The 17,634-nt window shown below is 54.2% G+C and overlaps 1 protein-coding gene across 1 annotated transcript in view; it reads left to right on the top strand.

The window, feature by feature from the left end:
- DOT1L (DOT1 like histone lysine methyltransferase) overlaps positions 1-17,634 on the top strand; it is a 90,419-nt gene that overhangs the window by 37,993 nt on the left and 34,792 nt on the right. Inside the window, exon 4 of the mRNA XM_007460434.1 lies at positions 11,466-11,509. Coding sequence (XP_007460496.1) covers positions 11,466-11,509 — 44 coding nt within the window. The remainder of the gene's footprint in view (positions 1-11,465; positions 11,510-17,634) is intronic.

The raw sequence follows: 17,634 nt of genomic DNA, 5'->3' as shown, positions 1-17,634 counted from the left end.
CGCCCCGCCCCTCGCGCGGGCTCCGTGTGTGTCAGTGTGTGGAAACTGGGTCGCGGCCGGGGGCGGGGTCGGGACGCTGGGACCGCCCGGGAGCCGATGTTGGCTCCGGGCCGCGGTTCTCCCCGGTTCTCCGAGGTCCGAGGGTTTCCAGCCCGCCACTGCGCACCGGCGCTTTCTATTTTTGCTCTTCCTGCGCCCGGAGGCGCGGCTGAGCCAGGGCTCTGGCTTTTCCGGTTGGGTAGCTCCGGGTGGCCCGGTCGGCGGTCTGAGCAGTGGGCAGGGCGGGGAGACATCCCAGGGCGCGGAAAGTGAAAGTGGGGAGAACCTTCAGAACTCCAGCTGATCCACTTGCCTCGCCTCCCCCGCCCCTCTTACTGCACTTGTCATGTACCGGTTGGCTGGCCGGCGCATTTTTCAAAATGTAATAATTCGTTTATCCTTACTAGCCGTGAAGCATAGTTCACTTGTAGTGCACAGTTCTAGGAGTTTTGACAGATGATCGCCGTCAGGCGGCAGAGCAATCCTGTCATCCCATTTGCTGCCCTTTGGCGCCAGCGTGCCTCTAGCCTCTTGGCCACTAATCTCCTCTCTGTCCCTAAGGTCTTGGTTTTTCCAGAAAGTCAGATAAATGGAACAACAGTATGTAGCTTTTTTATTCTGTCTGCTTTGGCTCAGCAAAACCTATCAGAGATTCATCCCTGTTTTTTAAAAAAATATTTATTTAGTTAGTTATTTACTTGGCTGTGGTGGGTCTTAGTTGCGGCGCATGGGATCTTCATTGCCGCGTGCAGGATCTTTTAGTTGCGGCGTGCGGGATCTAGTTCCCTGAGCAGGGATGGACCCCAGGTCCCCTGCATTGGGAGCGCAGAGTCTTAGCCACTGGACCACCAGGGAAGTCCGTCATCCCTGTTGTTGCGGGTATGAGAAGTCACCCCTTTTTCTTGCTGTGTTGTATTCCATTTTCCGTTTGTCCATTTGCCTGCGGGTGGCAGGACTTGTGGGATATTTCCAGTTTTGAGGGGATCAGGAATAAGCTGCTGTAAACATCCCAGGGCAGGTTTCCATGTGAACTTGGGTTTTTACCTCACTTGAGAAAATACTCAGGAGTGGGACTGGGGTCTGTGCTAAGTGTATGTTTAACAGCCCTTCTGCATCTTAGAAATTGGTATTTTTAAGTATTGGAAGAATTTAGAAATCCACTGTGACCCAGCACCTAGGCACTTGAAACGAAGATGAAAGTTCATCTGGAGATGGTCACGTTGTCCCCATCACCATCTTTTATTCGATGCAGAGCAAGGCCACAGATTTGTAACCCTTGTAAGAAGGCCTCATGTGTCCAGGCCCTGGCAGGACCAGGCTTTCTAGCGGTGGGCAGTTCTGAAGTGGAGAGCGTCTTTGTCTTGCTGGCCGGACCTCGCTTGGCAGGGTGCAGGGTGTGCTGCCTGCCTGGCTGGGCGCTCCTCCTGCTGGTCAGCAGCCGTTCCTGGTGTGTCTGTCCCACTACCGGGCAAGCAGTCAGGGGCCCTAGTGAAGTGCTCAGCGAGCTGAAGCCTTCCTAAAGCTTTGTGGGTAACGTCTGCTACCCTCCCATTTCCCTGCTGAGGAATTTTGCTTTCTCATGGGAAGTGAGGGGGCGGTACTTTATAAGAGTTCGTATTTTGTGATGACTCGATGCTGAATACATTAAGAAATGGGCTCCTTCCAGAAGCTTAACTTTTCAGAAGGTCAGATTACTCATGTGATGGCACGTTTGAAATGACTGAGCTTGTTTGTTCATTGATTCATTCATTCTGCAAGCACCTCCTGGATATTTACACTCAGTGTTCCAGGGGGTGCGGAGGACAGTAGACAGTATTCTTATTCTCAAGAAACTTATGAACGAAGGATGGTAAGTGATCTATAAACACAGAAGGTCACCTGAGGTGTAGTGCCCCGTATATGGGACCAGCTAAGGTCCCAGAGGGTGGGGCTGCCAGGTTTGCCCTGGGGGAGGTGTGGGTGGCTTCTCTGAGGAGGGGACACCCGCAGGAGGAAGTGTAAACAGCCACAGCCGTCCGCACGCGGAAGTGTCCAGCCTCCAAAATGGGCTTTTGCGCAATTGACAAATGGGAGGGCGGGGTGCAGGGGTTGCAGGGCGAGTTTTGTTCCTTCTGTGACTGAGAGTTCCCAGATATCCACTAGTAGCTCACGGCAGCATTTCTAAAGCAGCATGGCCCTTCTTTTGGTGGGAAAACCGGGTCTCAGCTCAGGAGGGAGCAGGTGGTATCTTCGGCTGCCTGGTGGCTGGGCAGGAGCCTGCGAGGGTGTGCAGTGGTCCTTCCCCTCCGTGACTCACTGAGGCTGTGGGCGTGGAGCGGCCCCAGAGTGACTGTCCCCGCCTGCTTCTGGCTTCCTCCTGAGAGCCCACAAGTCTCTGATGAATGCCCGCTGAGCAGTCATGCCCTTCACTCGACTGTGAGTAGTAGCTGAAGTGGGTGGCGGAGTGAGCCATCCCTCCCTGTGACTCAGAAAATATTTTCTGATCTGACCTCTGCTGGTGTGAGTCCTGCCTAATCTGAGCTCAGGTGGAAGGCAGGTTAACCCTTTAACGACTTTCTGTGGGTGAAGTAGCCTCTTTAAAGAGGAAGGGATCACCGGGAAAGCCTGCTATTTCATACGTATGTGGCTGTTAGCTTTTGTACTTTTGTACCTTAACATCCAAATGCCGCCTGTGTACTCTGTTCCTGGTGGGAGGAGCCAGAGGTGGCCGGCCCTTTGGATATTCACTAGGCAGGAGGTGGCGGGAGCTGCAGGGGACCTGCCCCCAGTCTACCTCTAGGAACTGCATCCTTTTTTCCTTAATTAAACTTTTTATTTTGAGATTATCGTAGATTCTTGCACAGCCGTCAGAAATAAGACGGAAACATCCCACGTTCTCTTTACTCAGTTTCTCCCGATGGTGGCATCTTACAAAGCTATGCACCGATGTAATGATTTCATTGGCATTGGTACAATCAAGATACAGAGTGTTTGGTGTCCCTTTTGAATTCGGTGACCTGTAGGGTGCGACTGGCTGTGTCTGCGCGTCCCTGGGTCCCGGCCCGGCGCTCATCTCCCAGGAAACCCCTCTCCTGCCTCTTTCTTTCTGCCGTGTCCTCCTCTCATGGTCCTGGCTCTCTGCCCCAGTGCGTGCGCCTTCTCTCCCTGGCTGTGGGGTGACAGTCCTGTTTCCTTCCTCCCACTCAGGGCGCTGCCTGGAGGCCTCTTTGGCATCTTCTCTGTCCGTTCAAGCTGTCCCTGCCGTTCCCACCAGCCGGGTCTCCTGCCGTGCCCATGGCGTTGAGCGGTCCCAAGGGTGTTCACAGAGGACGTGCCGGGTGTCTGTCTGCCGTGCTCCGCAGCTCACACGTGGCTCTGTAGTGCCTCCCTCACCACCCGCCTTTGTCATTCCTTCCCAGACTCTCTCTCCCCACCCATGGCCGCTGTCGCGGTGCCTGCCCTGGGGCTCTGCTCCTCGGCGCCCCTGTGTCAGACCGGGCCCTCTTCCTGTCCAGGGCGCCTGGCAGGGCTGCCGAGTCACAGGTTCCCCTGAGCTGCAGTTGGGAGGTCGGAGGCCGTGTGCTTCACTGAGTATTGACCTTGGATGACGATGCCTCCTCATCTCTGAGGGGCTTCCGTTTAAATCCCCTCAGTTAGTCATGGGGTGCGCAGCCAATGCCCGGAAAGCGCGTTAGACTCCCACCAGGTGCACGGGCAGCCGGTGTGTGAGAGAGGTTACCTCTGAGAATGCTTGTCTCTTAAAAACCTGATGCGTCTTCTCCCGGGTGGGGAAGGGGTTTTGCAGGCTGTGTACTGGGGGCCGGGGGGCCGCCACGGGGTGGTGCCCACAGGAATGGCAGGAGTCATGGGGCTCGGGGTGGGGAGCTCTCGGGAAGGATTTGCATGTCGCATGGTGGTGGTGGCTCATGTTTTCCCTGGTCTGCAGGTGGCTCCCTGGCGTCTGCTCTGTGCTTACCCTGCAGGCTGAGTGAGGCTCCCACTGGGGAGCAGGTGCTGGGGCCGCAGGACACGCTGGGCCCACACCTGGTCTGGGACAGACACCAGGTGAAGGGGGGGGACAAGGGGACAAGGAGCTGTGCTGGGCCTTGTGGGTTTGTCTTTTTAAATAACAGCTTTGTCAAGATAGCATTCACACACCACAGAACTCACCCATATGAAGTGTACAATTTAGTGGCTTCTACTATACTCACAGAGCGGTGCAACCATCACTTCTAATTCCAGAACATTCCATGAGCGCAAAGGGCCCGCAGTCCCCTGCCCCAGCCCCTGACACTAGGAACCCATTCTCTGTGTCTGTGGATCTGCCTGTTCTGGACGGTTCCCATCAGTGGAATCACACACTGTGTGTCCTTCTGTGTCTGGCTTCTCTCACTGAGCATCGTGTTCTCAGGGTCCGTCCACGTTGTTGTGAGTGTCAGGGCTTCACCCCTTTGCGTGGCTGAGTGATGCTCCCGTGTGTGTGGACCAGGTTGTGGGGTCTCGAGGCCCCTGGAGAGGCGTTCGTTTGGCTTGGTCCTGGGGTGGGGCGATGTCAGTTGCACTGATACTGTGCTAACAGGACCCCTTGCTGGAGTGGGAGACAGTTGAAGGCTGGGGGCGCAGCTCGCCTTGGCCTTTGAGACCGCGGGGTGGAAGCTGTGCTGCCGCTTGTCGCTTGGGGAGCTCCGGGCGAGTCCTTCTCTAGCTGTGTCCCCTCGGAAGGGCTTCCTCCTTCCCTGGGCTTTCCCTCCCTTCCTGTCACGGCCTCGGCCTCAGGCCGGACTGCTCTGTGGCAGTAGAGCATTTTCTTTGGTGAGGGCAAGAAAATTTCTGGTGGTGAACTTTTGGTCGTTGCGTTCCCCCGTCCCACCGGAGTCACTGCACGACGGCCCCTCCACGCGGACGCCCGGCGTCAGGCGCTCACCACTTGCAGGTGCTCCTTGGGTGGCTGGGTGGCCTGGGCTGTTACAGGTGGGCTAGTTTGGATTGAAGCAACTGAAATGGTCTTGTCACCCCTGGAGCCACCGTGGCACCCCGTCCTCCTATGGACACACCCATGCCCGTCCTGCAGAAGGACGGCTGCCCGGACAGCAGGGTGTCCCGGCCGGTCCTGGCTCTGCGCAGACTGGCTTCTGTGAGCTGCGGACCCAGGCGTGGAGCTCAGGCTCAGGGTCAGGTCTGGAAACGCTCCCGCAGGTGTGGCGGTAGGTGAGGGGGCACAGGAGCCACGCACGTGCCCTTCTGGGAGCCACGTGATGAGTCAAAAGGAGGAGGCAATGTACGTTTTCATAGCGTTGTACGTAACTGAGTATAGCCCAAATACTACGTTTTCAACGTGTCGTTTAAAAAATCAGTAAAGGGCAATTTTACTTCGTGTGTGTGCATGTGCGCGCTGTCTTAGAAATCCGCGTGCATCTTGTGCTCACAGCACATGTCACTGGAGTGGGCCAGCACACACATTGCCCCCCGTCCAGGTGGCCAGGGGCCACTGTGGGCACAGTGAGGCTCTAGACCCCTCTCCCTCGTGAGGGCTCCTTCCTTGGACCCTGGTCATCGGGGCCCCAGTGTGCACAGAGGGTCCCACGTGCCCGGGTCAGGGCCACGGGCCCACCGTGTCCTGCACCGTGTCCTGCACCGTGTCCGTGGCCCGGGAGCCACGGGCCCGCTCCCTCTTCTCTCTTCCTCCTCCAGCTGGACTTTGGCCTCATGGGGTCCCGGCAGCCCCTTCCTGTTTTCCCATGTTGGCTGTTCTTGCAGTGCTGGTCTCGCGGGCAGGGTTTTGCGACGCTGCTTGGTCCCGAGACCAGCCTGGTTTGTCGCCTGGCCCTGTGGGGAGAGGGCCGGGTGGGCAGTGGAAGGAGAGCCTCCTTCCTGGCTCTCTCCTTTGCATCGCTTTACCAGGCGGTTCCCATCCTTGGCCTGGCTTGTCCTCTGGTACGGTCCTGGGGCCAGGTAGCACCCCCTTGCTGGTGGCCTGTGGACGTCCGGGGCTGACTGTGGACGAGACCCGTGTGATGCTCCACAGCCAGTCTCTCTGCCACCCCCGCTCCTGTGTGAAATGCACTCATTTTCAAGTGACAACCTGTTCGCTTCTTGAATACTCAGGCCCACCGCAGGCGCTGGCCCTCCGCCTCCCCCTTCACCTCCTGCTCTCTCTCCCTGGCGAGTGGGTGCTCCCCAGCGGGGCTGCAGGCTGAGAGGTGAGGCTGAGCGCCTTCGCTGGGCCTCGGGGCCCTCTGCTCACCCACCTGGCTTTCCTCCCAGACTTAGAGCCTTCTGTGGATTTTCCACTCCTCCAGCCAGACCTCTGCTCTCAAAGCCCTGCCACTGAGAGAGGCAGACAGACAGCTGGCAGACCTCCCGCCGTGTTCCATCTCCCCTGCCTTTGACCCTTCCCGCTGGGCTTCTCCACTTTGGGGAACAGTGCGTGCGTCACATCCTGGCCGCTCTGTCCCACTTGCCTTGGCCTCCACACCTCCCCAGGGCTCCGGAGGTGTGCAGAGCCTCGGGGAAGAAGGCAGCGACCCCCAGCCCACAGGCAGTGCCCCCTGCAGCCTGTTGGGGAGTGGGGACCGCGGGCAGAGTCCCAGGGAGCTCCCCCTCGGCACTTCCTGGGCACTTCTGACCCCAGCAGACGGTGATACAGTGTGTGGTCCCTGCTTGCTTCAGGCCAGTGGTTCTCTGAGCAGGGTCCCTGGGCCGGCAGCTTCCCAACAGCTGGAACTGGTTAGGAATGCGGGTTCCTGGGGCCCAGGCCTGCTGACTCTGAAACTTTGCGGGTGGGCCCCAGAACTCTGCTCTGATCAGGGATTCTGATGCTCATCCCGGTGTGATGCCCCTGCCTCGGAGGCCCCCTGGGTCCCGGCGTCTTCCTGCCGCAAGTGGGAAAAGGAGGACGGAGTCCACGTCTTGTCTCCTCCCTAGTCTCTGCCCCCTGCCTCTCGCCGGGTCCTCGAGGGATGATGTTTCCAGATGTCGTGCCGCTGTCACCGTGAACCAGCCTGCGTGCTCAGGGGTGGGCCGTGCCCTGGCAGCGAGCACCCAGGAGGCCTTCTGTCCAGGCTCCTCACGCCGGGTGCAGGGCCTGTGGGGACGAGCAGGGGCAGAACCAGACTGCGGGCGTCCGAGTGGAGTTCCTGTTCCCACACCTGTCCTCATGGTCAAGGAGGAGGCAGGGGGCCTGCCGAGTGGGACAGCCAGACTCCCCAGCCCCGTGGGCGGCCCCCGCCCTCACCTGAGCTGGACAGGGGAGGGGAACGGATGGGATGGCCTTGGTGGCGGCTCAGGCCTGATGACAGCCTCTGGCTTCTGCACAGCGTGCTTTTTCAGGTGGGAACGGTTGTGCTTTTTGTGGCTGTTTTCCCAGGATCCCGGAGTGAGGCCACCGGCTCTGTGGTGAGCAGCATTCTGCTAAGCCTCTGCGCGGCTTCCTGCGGAGGCTCTGAGGCTGTCAGTGAGAAGAGCCTGGGTTAGTCACTGACTCAGCAAGCAGCCAGCAGCGGACTGGGGCTGTGGCTGGGACGGGGAGGCCGGGTGTCCCATACAGCGAGTCCAGGGCTGGCCTTAAACCCCGGAGTTCCAGGGTTCCCCCGGGGGAGGAGGTGTGGGCGCTCCAAAGCGCGGACTTCCTCAGGGCTGTTCTCAGTCGGACCTTTCTGGGTTGGCTTCTCACGTCACTCTGTTCTGAAGGACTGTGAAGCAGAAGAGGCTGCAGCCGAGAAGCTGTGAGAGCTTCTGAATCATCGATGGTGATCAGGGCATCTTAAATCATACGACTCAGGACGGTCGCTGGAAGCTGGCCAGTCCCTAAAGCAGCATCCTCAGATAGTAGGAGGCACTTCATAAACTGTTTCCTTCCTTTCGTTCTGGTTTGAAAGTTGAAAGCTTGGGAAAGCTTGAGTTCATCGCATCACAGATAAGACCACGTTCCAGGCCCCTGTCTTCCCAGGTCTGCCTGATTCGGTCTGAGATGTGGTGGCTCAGCCAGGGCTGCGGCCCGCGTGCTGTGAGGGCCCCTGCCGCCCCTGCAGGAGGAGCGTCTCTGGGGCGCGTCCAGCCTTCTGGGGGGCGCCGAGGGAGGGAGCGCAGTCCGAGCCAGCACGGGGCTGCCACGCGGCGCACGCTCAGGCACACGCGCGTGCTCACGGGGTCCTTTCAGAGCATGCACCCTGTTTTGTAACTCCACAGTGGTGACTGGAATCAGACTCTCCTGGGTACTGTCATGTCCTCCTGTGGCTCTAAGACTTGTTCTTACAGGCTGTGCTCGCAGGGTAGCATATCAGCCTAAACGCAGACATGAATTTAGCAGCTTGAGACAGTGCACACTGATGACCTCCCGTGGTTTCTGAGGGCAGGGATTCAGAGCAGGCGGGCCAGGGGATTCCGGCCGAGAGTCCCTCAGGAGGCTGCAGTAGGGGCTTCAGCCGGGGCTGCCCCGTCTGAAGGCTGGACCGGGCAGGATGCCTGGCTTCCAGGAGGCCCCTCCCATGGCTCCTCTGCATGTGGGCCCCTCAGGGCTGCCGAGGCTCCTCAGTGCACGGGGGCCGGCTCCCCTCAGGAGGAGTGTGATGTGGGAGAGCATTGGTGGAAAGTTCTAGACCCTCCTCCTCATCCTTTGACTACCTCATCACCTTGTACACTGTGCTGTGTGCGTTTGTCTCTGAGCAGACCCTGCAGGACAGCGTGGCGTCTTCTCTGCTTTCAGTGGGTCCAGGAGGCCAGGGAATTCAGGGCTGCCAGGACTGTCCTTGTGGACTCACTGAATTTTGTGGACCAGGAACAGAGTCTGTCGGCCGTGTGAGTGTCTGAGATGCCCAGTATCTTCCTACTGAGGTGGAGGTGCTTCTAACGATACCGTGTGTTTCCTCCTGTAAATTTTGTTGTGGTTTTTTGTTTGTTTGTTTTTGCCGCACCGTGCAGCATGTGGGATCTTAGTTCTGTGTCCAGGGATTGAACCTGGGCCCTCGGCAGTGAAAGCACAGAGTCCTAACCACTGGACTGCCAGGGAAGTCCCTGTTGTTCTTGTTGTTGTTGTTGATAGCTGTTTTGAGGTGTAATTCCCACAGTCTTCACCTCATCCACCTAAAGCGTGCCGTTCCCTGCTTTGTAGTGTATTCATTGAGTGCAGTCGTCACTACTACCAATTTTAGAACATTCCATCACCCCGAGAGGAAACCCCATCCCCATTAGCATCCCTCCCATCCCCCTCCACAGCCCCTGACAACCAGGAACCCACTCTCTGTGTCTGTGGATCTGCCTTTTCTGGACGTTTCCCATCAATGGAATCACAACCTGTATGTCCTCCTCTGTCTGGCTTCTTTCACTGAGCATCATGTTCTCAGGGTCTGTCCACGTTGTAGCGAGGGTCAGTGCTTCACTCTTTTTCATGGATGGATAATATTTCAGTGTGTGGAGGGACACATTTGTTTATTCGTTCATCTGTTGATGGACATTTGGGTGGTTTCCACCTTTTGGCGGTTGTGAATCACGCTTCTGTGAACATTAATGTTCAGGGGTTTTTTGTGCGTGGTTTTTCTTTTTGGTCGCGTTGGGTTTTCGTTGCTATGCACGGGCTTTCTCTAGTTGTGGTGAGTGGGGTTTACTCTTTCTTGCAGTGCGCGGGCTTCTCATTGCAGTGGCTTCTCATTGCGGAGCACAGGCTCTAGGCACACAGGCTTCAGTAGTTGCAGCATGCAGGCTCAGTAGTTGTGGTGCACGGGCTTTGTTGCTCCGTGGCATGTAGGATCTTACCAGACTAGGGCTCGAACCTGTGTCCCTTGCATTGGCAGCTGGATTCTTAACCACTGTGCCACCAGCCACCAGGGAAGCCCAATGTTCAGGGTTTTGTGTGGACAAATATTCTCATTTCTCTTGGGCAGACACCAGGAGGGGAATTGCTGGGTCATTTGCTAACTGTTTAACCTTTGAGGAGCTGCCAGACTGTTTTCCAAACCCAGCTGTCCTCACTGTTTTCTAACGTTTGCCAGGAGGCCTTGGGGCTGATCAGTGGCTCTTCCCAAGGGTTTCTGGGTCAGCAGTGGTGCTGATGCTACGGGTCGGTTCCCCCGTCTCGGGAACCACTGGTCTGCAGGGCTATCCTGTGCTGGACCGCACATGCTCCATCTCCCGCCCCCGGCCTTGTCTAAGTAATATGAGTTCAATGGATATTTACTGCTCCATCCTTGGTAAGTTGGAGGATATTATTAAGAATGATAGAAGATTGTTTTTTTTCTTTGCCTTAAAAAATAAAACTCTGGGCAAAAGGTCACATATCTTAATTCTATTTACAAACGTCCAGAAGGGGCAAATGCACAGAAACAGAGAGTGGATTAGTGTTGTCAGGGGCTGGGGAGGGGATTGGGGCGCGTCTGCTAACAGGGTGATGGGATGTTCTGGAACTAGATAGAGGGCATGGTTGCCCAGCTCTGAATGTATTAAAACCCACTGAACTGTATACTTGAAGCGGAGGCCCATTCTGTGTGAATTATATCTCAGTAGGGCTGCTGTTGCAAAGATGGGGCTTAGGACACAAAGGGTATTTCCGGAGTTGTTTGACCTGTTAGGAACGCTGTGCCGTGGGGGGCCCTGTCCTGGGACCTTCTGGGCATCCGTGCCCTGACCTGCAGGGGCTCTGCCCGCATTGCCATACTCCTCTGTGAAGCGTGGAAATGGTGGCCTGGGCTGAGAGGGGCAGTCGCTGTCCCAGGGCAGGGCTGGCAGCTCTGGGCCTGACCATCTCACCTCTGGCTTCAGCCCATGCTCTTCGCGGCCCCTCCTCTCGCTGTGCATCCTTTTCGAGGCCCCTCCTCACCACGATAGAAACCTTCACCGGCGGGGCGGAGGTGCAGTCTAGAGTTACAGACCGTCCACACGATGCGTCGTCCTCACTTGGTTTCTGCGCGGTCTTGGGTTAGCTGGCCGTCAAGACCCCGGCGAAAGGCCAGAGTGACCCCCGACGTGCTCCTCGGGGAAAGTGGTGAGGCCAGCCCGCCGGGCGCAGTGGGGCCAGGAGAGCGCCGCTGTGGCCGGGAGGGAGGACCGCTGCTCGCCCGCTCCCGGTGGTTGCACGACTGGTGTTTCCCCATTTTACAGATGGAAACCGAGGCCTGCAGCAGTTCAGGGATTCAGAGCCAGGCCTGTGGCTTCCAGGCTGCAGGAGCGCCCGGGGGAAGTCCTGGGGAAGGAGGGTCGGGGGCTTAGACTCCGTCCCGGTCCCTTCCCCGCAGCCCACTGGGCGGCAGGGCGCTGCAGGAACAGGCGCTCCCGAAGCCAGCGTGTCCCACGTGACAGGACATGGCCCCAGCGCTGTGGGTAGGGCTCTCTGGTAGGTCCCGCGGGTCGGGAAATGAGGCGGGGAGTCCTGGGGGCTGCAGCACCCGCCTCCTCTGGTCGCCACCATCACCGGAGGGTGGAGGGACGGCTCTAAACCCTGTCCCATTGTCTTTCAGGACAAACACCACGATGCTGCTCATGAAATCATCGAGACCATCCGGTGAGTGTGGCACCTGCTGGGGCGGGGCCTCAGGGGCGGGGCCTCGGGGTGGGCCAGTCCTGAGTTCCCTGCAGCCCCCCAGCTGTGCGCTCCCCGGTTCCTCCATGCTGATCCGCGTCAGCATCGTCAGCATCGAGGAGGCTTGGGAAGTGGGGCTGTGGGGTCAGGGGCCAGGTCCTCTGAGTGTGACCCAGGACAGGTCTTGGTGCTTCGTGAGCTGGCTTCCTGTGGAAGAGGCTGGAGATCCTGAGTGGCCAGCTTCCCGAGGGACCCTCCCCTCTCCCCTCGTCACCTTGCTTTACTCTTCTCCCGTGGGGTTTGCTGTGACCTTTGGGTTTGGGTTTGGGCCGCTCTTCCCTCTGTGAGCCTGCCCGGTGCTGTGCAGCGGAGGCCGGGTGCCCGGGAGGCTGACCCGGGCGAGATCTGGGAGGAGGGCCGCCTGCTGTGTTTCTAGCGGGCTGTCTCCTCACGTGGGACCTGAGGGTCTGCGATGGCCTCCAGAGTGCCCTCGGGGGCCCACACGCGGAATCCTGCTACGCTCTTGGCTTTAGATGTTCCACGTGTGTGACCGTGGCCCTGGCATCTCGCCGCATTGTTCCTTAAAATCCTTAGCTGTGTAGCCACTGCCTGGGCCACACGCCATTATATCCACTTGAACCTGGGGCGGACGGGCTGGCAGTGCCCCAAGGAGGAGTCAGGATTGGGGTCTGGGCTGTGATGTGAGGCCCCGTCCTGCCCCTGGTGGCTGAGTGGCCTCAGACTCCCTGAGATTGTTTTCTCTGCTCTCGGGTCTGAGCAGGGCCTCTTGCAGGATTGTCTGGAAGACTTGAGTGAAATCATGGGTGTGAGTCTCGCAGGGTGGGCCTGTCCAGGGTTGGTGCTGAGAATTTGGGATCTACTTTTTTTGTTGTTAATGGTGTAATATGTCATAAAAATAATGGTTTGTTTTTAAAGAAGACTGCTGGTTAGGAAGTGGGGCTGTGTGATTAGGCAGGGGGCGCTGAGTCGGCCAGCCTGGGTTCTCACCCACTCCCTGGAGCCAAGCGAGCTCCGGGGGCGGGTCGGCCTCCCCACCTGCTTCCTTTCTGCAGGGAGGGGCTGTCCCTGCAGTGCGGGGCGTCAGGTCTGGGTTTGCAGCTGTCCAGCTGGGCCTGGTCCTCATCTCACAGGCGACTTCACTTCCTTCCCTCGTGTCCCCGAAGGCGGGTTCTGTTCACTGGCAAAGACAGTAGTTACCTATTTTGTTTTTCCTCTTATTTTACTTTTTATCCTGGAGGATTTACGACATGCCCAGAGGTAGGCAGTGGGTGTGATGAGCCACCCAGCCCAGCACTCGCTGACTCTCAGCTGCTTTTGTTTCCACCTGTACCTCCATTCACTTTCTTCTTTTCCATGGTAGGGTTTATTATGACACAGTCGAGGTGTGGTTGAAGTGCAGGAGACGGCACGTGTGGAAAGTGTACAGTGGCCGACGTGGATGCGTGGGTGTCCCCATGCACCAGTATACAGGGGAGTCACCCCTGTGTTTCCTTGTGCCCTCTCTCAGCCACCTCTCCCTCCCTTCTGTCCCAGGCAGCCCAACCTGCTTTCTGCCGCTGTGGATTACTTTGCATTTTCTAGAATTTTACATTTTTAAAAAGTGTAACAATAGTTTTTCCTTTTTATTCGTGAGGAGTGCATCATTGCAGGATGGACCACAGTTCGCTCATTCGTTTACCAGATGACAGACATGTTTGGGTGGATCTCGATTTTCGGCAATTGTAAATGAAGCTGTTGTAAACATCCTGCAGAGGTTTTTGTGTGGACACATCTCCCTTTCTTCTGTGTAAATACCTGGGAGTGGGATTGCTGGGTTGTGCTTGAAGACAGGCTGCCAAGGTGTTTTCCAAAGGGGCCTCCCCACTTGGCGCTGCAGGCAGCGGTGCAGGACCGCTCCCGTGGCTCCTGTTGTTGGCGGGTGATGTTCACTGGGTTGTTTTTGCTGGTCCTGTTCGAGTCGTGTGGTGGTATCATTGCGGTTTTAATGAGAGTTTTCCTAATAATTGATGATGTTCATCATCTTCTGCCTGGTTTTAAAAACTGGTTGTTTTTTAATTATTGAATTTTGAGCATTCTTTATCATTGTGATTTATTCTTATCAGGTATGTTTTCTTCTGGTCTGTGGCTTGTGTCTTCATGCTCATGACATTGTCTTTTAAAGAGCAGATATCTTAAATTTTGATAGAAGTCCAGTTTATCACCTTTTATTTTTTTATAGTTTGTGGGTTTTTTGCATGCTAAGACATGTTTGCCTAACTCAAGGTCACAAAGATTTTCTCCTATGTTTTTTGGAAGTTTTATAGTTTGGGTTTTACATTTACATCTTTTCATCCATTTTGAATAAATTTTTACATGTGGTGCAAAGTATGGGCTCAAGTTTATTGTTTTGCATGCCCGACATCCAGTAGTTCCAGCAGCATTTGTTGATGAAACTGACCTTTCCCTGTGGAATTTCCTTGTCACCCTTGTGAAAGATCAGTTGACAGTGTACCAGGTGGTTTATTTCTAGACTCTGTTCTGTGCCGCTGATTCATGGCTCTCTCCTTTGGGCAGTACAAAACCTTGGTTACCACAGCTTTATGGTAAGCTTTGGAATCAGACAGAGTCAGTCCTCCATCTTTGTTCTTCTTTTGAAATGTTGCTTTGGTTATTCCATCTCTTTTGCATTTCCATGTAAATATTAGAATCAGCTTGTTGATTGTTGCACAGTTTAGTTAGGAATTGAATCTGTAGGTCATCCTGGAGAGATTTACCATCACTGTTGAGTCTTCCAATCCATGAACATGGTATACCTTTGCACTTACTTAAGCCTTTCAACACCTCTTGGCAGCTCTGGCATTGCAGTGTGGAGGTCTTGGACAACCTTTTGTTAGGTTTATTCCTAGCTCATTCATGCTTTTGGCACTACCATAAGTGGGATTGTGTGTTAAATTTTATGTTCTATTTGCCTTCTGGTAGTGGGTAAAAATACTGTTGATTTTTGTGTATTAATTAATTAATTGTGCTTAATTCATCAGTCCTAGTGGTAGTTTTATAAATTTCCTGGGACTTGCTGTGGAAATAATTGTATCACCTGTAAGTGGGGACAGCGTTACTTCTTCCTTTACAGGGTTCATGATTGCATTTCTTTTTCTGGACCTTATTGAATTGCCTGGGACCTTCAAGACTGTTTTGCAATGAAGTGGTGAAATCTAGTATTCTTGCCTTTTCCCTGATCCTGGTGGGAAAGATTTAGTCTTCCACCACTGAGGTGATGTTAGCTGTAGGTTCTTCACAGATGCCCACTATGAGTTTGAGGAATTCTCTACTATTCCTGGTGTTATTTTCCCTAGGTGTGACAGTGGCATCCACTTACGTTTAAAAAAAAAAAGAAGCCATAACTTTTACAGTTAAATACTGAAATATTTATGGATGAAAACGTCACGTATGGTCTGCTTCCAAATAGTATGGAATGGGTGCAGAAAAAGCATTTGACAAAAAAGTGTTCCTTATAAGAGCTCTGAGTACAGCAAGAGGCACGTGGCATCCACATGTCTTGCCATGATGACATTAACTTGGATCATGTGGTTGAGGTGGTATCTTCCAGATTTCTCCAGTGTAAAGTTACTGTTTTCCCCTTTTTAATAAATAAAAATCGTGGGGGAAATATTGTGTTGGCCAAAAGGTTCATTCGCGTTTCTGAACAAACCTTTTGGCCAGCCCAATACTTGGAGGCTGTGCAGATATCCTGTTTCTTCTTGGACTTTTGCTTCTGATTTTAGCATCCAGAGGTGGGTCTCACCTGCAAGGACTAGTTACTGGGGCATTTGAAAGATACTTTTTTTTCTTTTTTGGCCATGCTGCGCGGCATGCGGGATTGTAGTCTGAACCCATGCCCACTGCAGGGGAAGCGCAGAGTCTTAACCACTGGACCGCCAGGGAAGTCCCAAAAGGTGCTTTTCTGTTGCCGTCATTCTCCCCACATTTATTAATGGAACTCTTCTGTGAGGAAGGGCTGTTCCTCCGCAGGCATTGACTTCATTCTGTGGGTCATACCCCGCTGCTGCATTACTTGTTTTGCTCCTCAGACTGTTCCTGTGCTGGCCTGGGGGGCCCTTTGGGTTTGTGCCCATTCCCTTTGACTTGGCCCCGCCCGCTCTGAGCACATCCTCACTTTCTGGAGCCGCCAGGTGCTCCAGAGTCATCTTGGATTTGCTGTGTCCCAGCCCAAGAGTCGGCCACTGCTCCAGAGAGCTCTGGTTTTTACCCTGGAGAAGAGTTTGTGCTGTTTTTTGTTTCTGTTTTTAATTAATTAATTAGTTAATTTTTATTTTTGGCTGTGTTAGGTCTTCGTTGCTGCGCGCAGGCTTTCTCTATTTGCGGCGAGTGGGGGCTACTCGTCATTGCGGTGCGCGGGCTTCTCGTTGCAGTGCCTTCTCTTGTTGTGGAGCACGGGCACTAGGTGTGCGGGCTTCAGTAGTTGTGGCTCGCGGGCTCTAGAGCACAGGCTGAGTAGTTGTGGCTCACGGGCTTAGTTGCTCCGCGGCATGTGGGATCTTCCAGGACCAGGGCTCAAACCTGTGTCCCCTACATTGGCAGGCAGATTCTTAACCGCTGCAGCACCAGGGAAGCGCTGTGCTGTTTTTTGAGAATGGGTTGTTTGTCTTCTTACTGAGTTATAGAAATTCTTAACATATTCTGACTGAATGCCTAGTGAGATAGCGTATTATGCATAGTGTGGCTGATTGCAGCTTTAATGGCATCTTGATGAGTGGAAGTTTTTAACTTATCAATTTATTCTTTGATGGTGGGTCGTCTGGGTCATATCCAGGAAATCTTTTCCTGCAGAGTCATGCAGTTATTCTCCTGTTTTCTTCAGGAAGCTTTGTGGTTTTAGATTTTACATCCAGGTTTAAGATCGATCGTGAATTAATCTTTGTTTATGTCTGATGAGAGTTTGTGTTTATGGGGGTCAAGATTTTTTTTTTCCATTCAATATTCGATCCTTCTAGTCTCATTTGTTGAAAAGATGTTCCTTTCCCCATCAAATTGCCTTGGTGCTTTTGTCAAAAATCAGCTGTTAAGATTTAGTCTATCTGTGGATTCCATGTCCTGTACCATTGATCTGTTTGTTCACCTCTCTGCCAATACCACACTCTTGGTTACTGTAGCTTTACATTAAGTCTCAAATTAAGGCAGTGTGAATCTTGCCACAGTGCTGTTATTTTTGAAGACTATTTTGGCTCTTCTGGATTCTCTGCCTTTTTTATGTCAGTTTGAGAATCGGCTTGTCTGTTACTCAGAAAAAAGCCTACTGGACTTTTTTATAGGAATTATTTTGCAGTTCAGTTTGAGGAGGAGACTTAACAATATTTAGTCTTGTATTCCATGAGCATTGTTTGTTTGTTTCTGTATTTACTATTATGTTGTCTTTAATTTTTCTCAGTGATGTTTTGTTGTTTTCAATGTAGAGGTCTTGCGAATTTTTCATTAAGATAATCCCTAAGTATTTACATTTCAATGTTTTTTTGTTTTGGGGTTTTTTTTACATTTATTTATTTTTGGCTTCGTTGGATCTACATTGCTGCACGCAGGCTATTGCTAGTTGTGGCGAGCAGGGGCTGCTCTTCACTGCGGTGCGGGGGCTTCTCATTTGCGGTGGCTTCTCTTGTTGCAGAGCACGGGCTCTAGGTGCACGGGCTTCAGTAGTTGTGGCTCACAGGCTCAGTAGCTGCGGAATGCAGGCTGTAGGGCGCGTGAGCTTCAGTAGTTGTGGCGCACGGGCTTCAGTAGTTGTGGCTCACAGGCTCAGTAGCTGCGGAATGCAGGCTGTAGGGCGCGTGAGCTTCAGTAGTTGTGGCGCACGAGCTTAGTTGCTCCGCGGCATGTGAGATCTTCCCGGACCAGGGCTCGAACCTGTGTCCCCTGCATTGGCAGGCGGATTCTTAACCACTGGGCCACCAGGGAAGTCCACGTTTTAATGTTATTTTTAGTAACATATAAAATTGTTCCCTTGGGCTTCCCTGGTGGCGCAGTGGTTAAGAATCCGCCTGCCAATGCAGGGGACACAGGTTCGAGCCCTGGTCCGAGAAGATCCCACATGCCGC

Source organism: Lipotes vexillifer, unplaced genomic scaffold, assembly GCF_000442215.2.
Source record: "Lipotes vexillifer unplaced genomic scaffold, Lipotes_vexillifer_v1.1 scaffold225, whole genome shotgun sequence".
NCBI lineage: Eukaryota > Metazoa > Chordata > Mammalia > Artiodactyla > Lipotidae > Lipotes > Lipotes vexillifer.
Note: the sequence above shows the minus strand (reverse complement) of the source record. Positions and strands in the feature narration are given on the sequence as shown.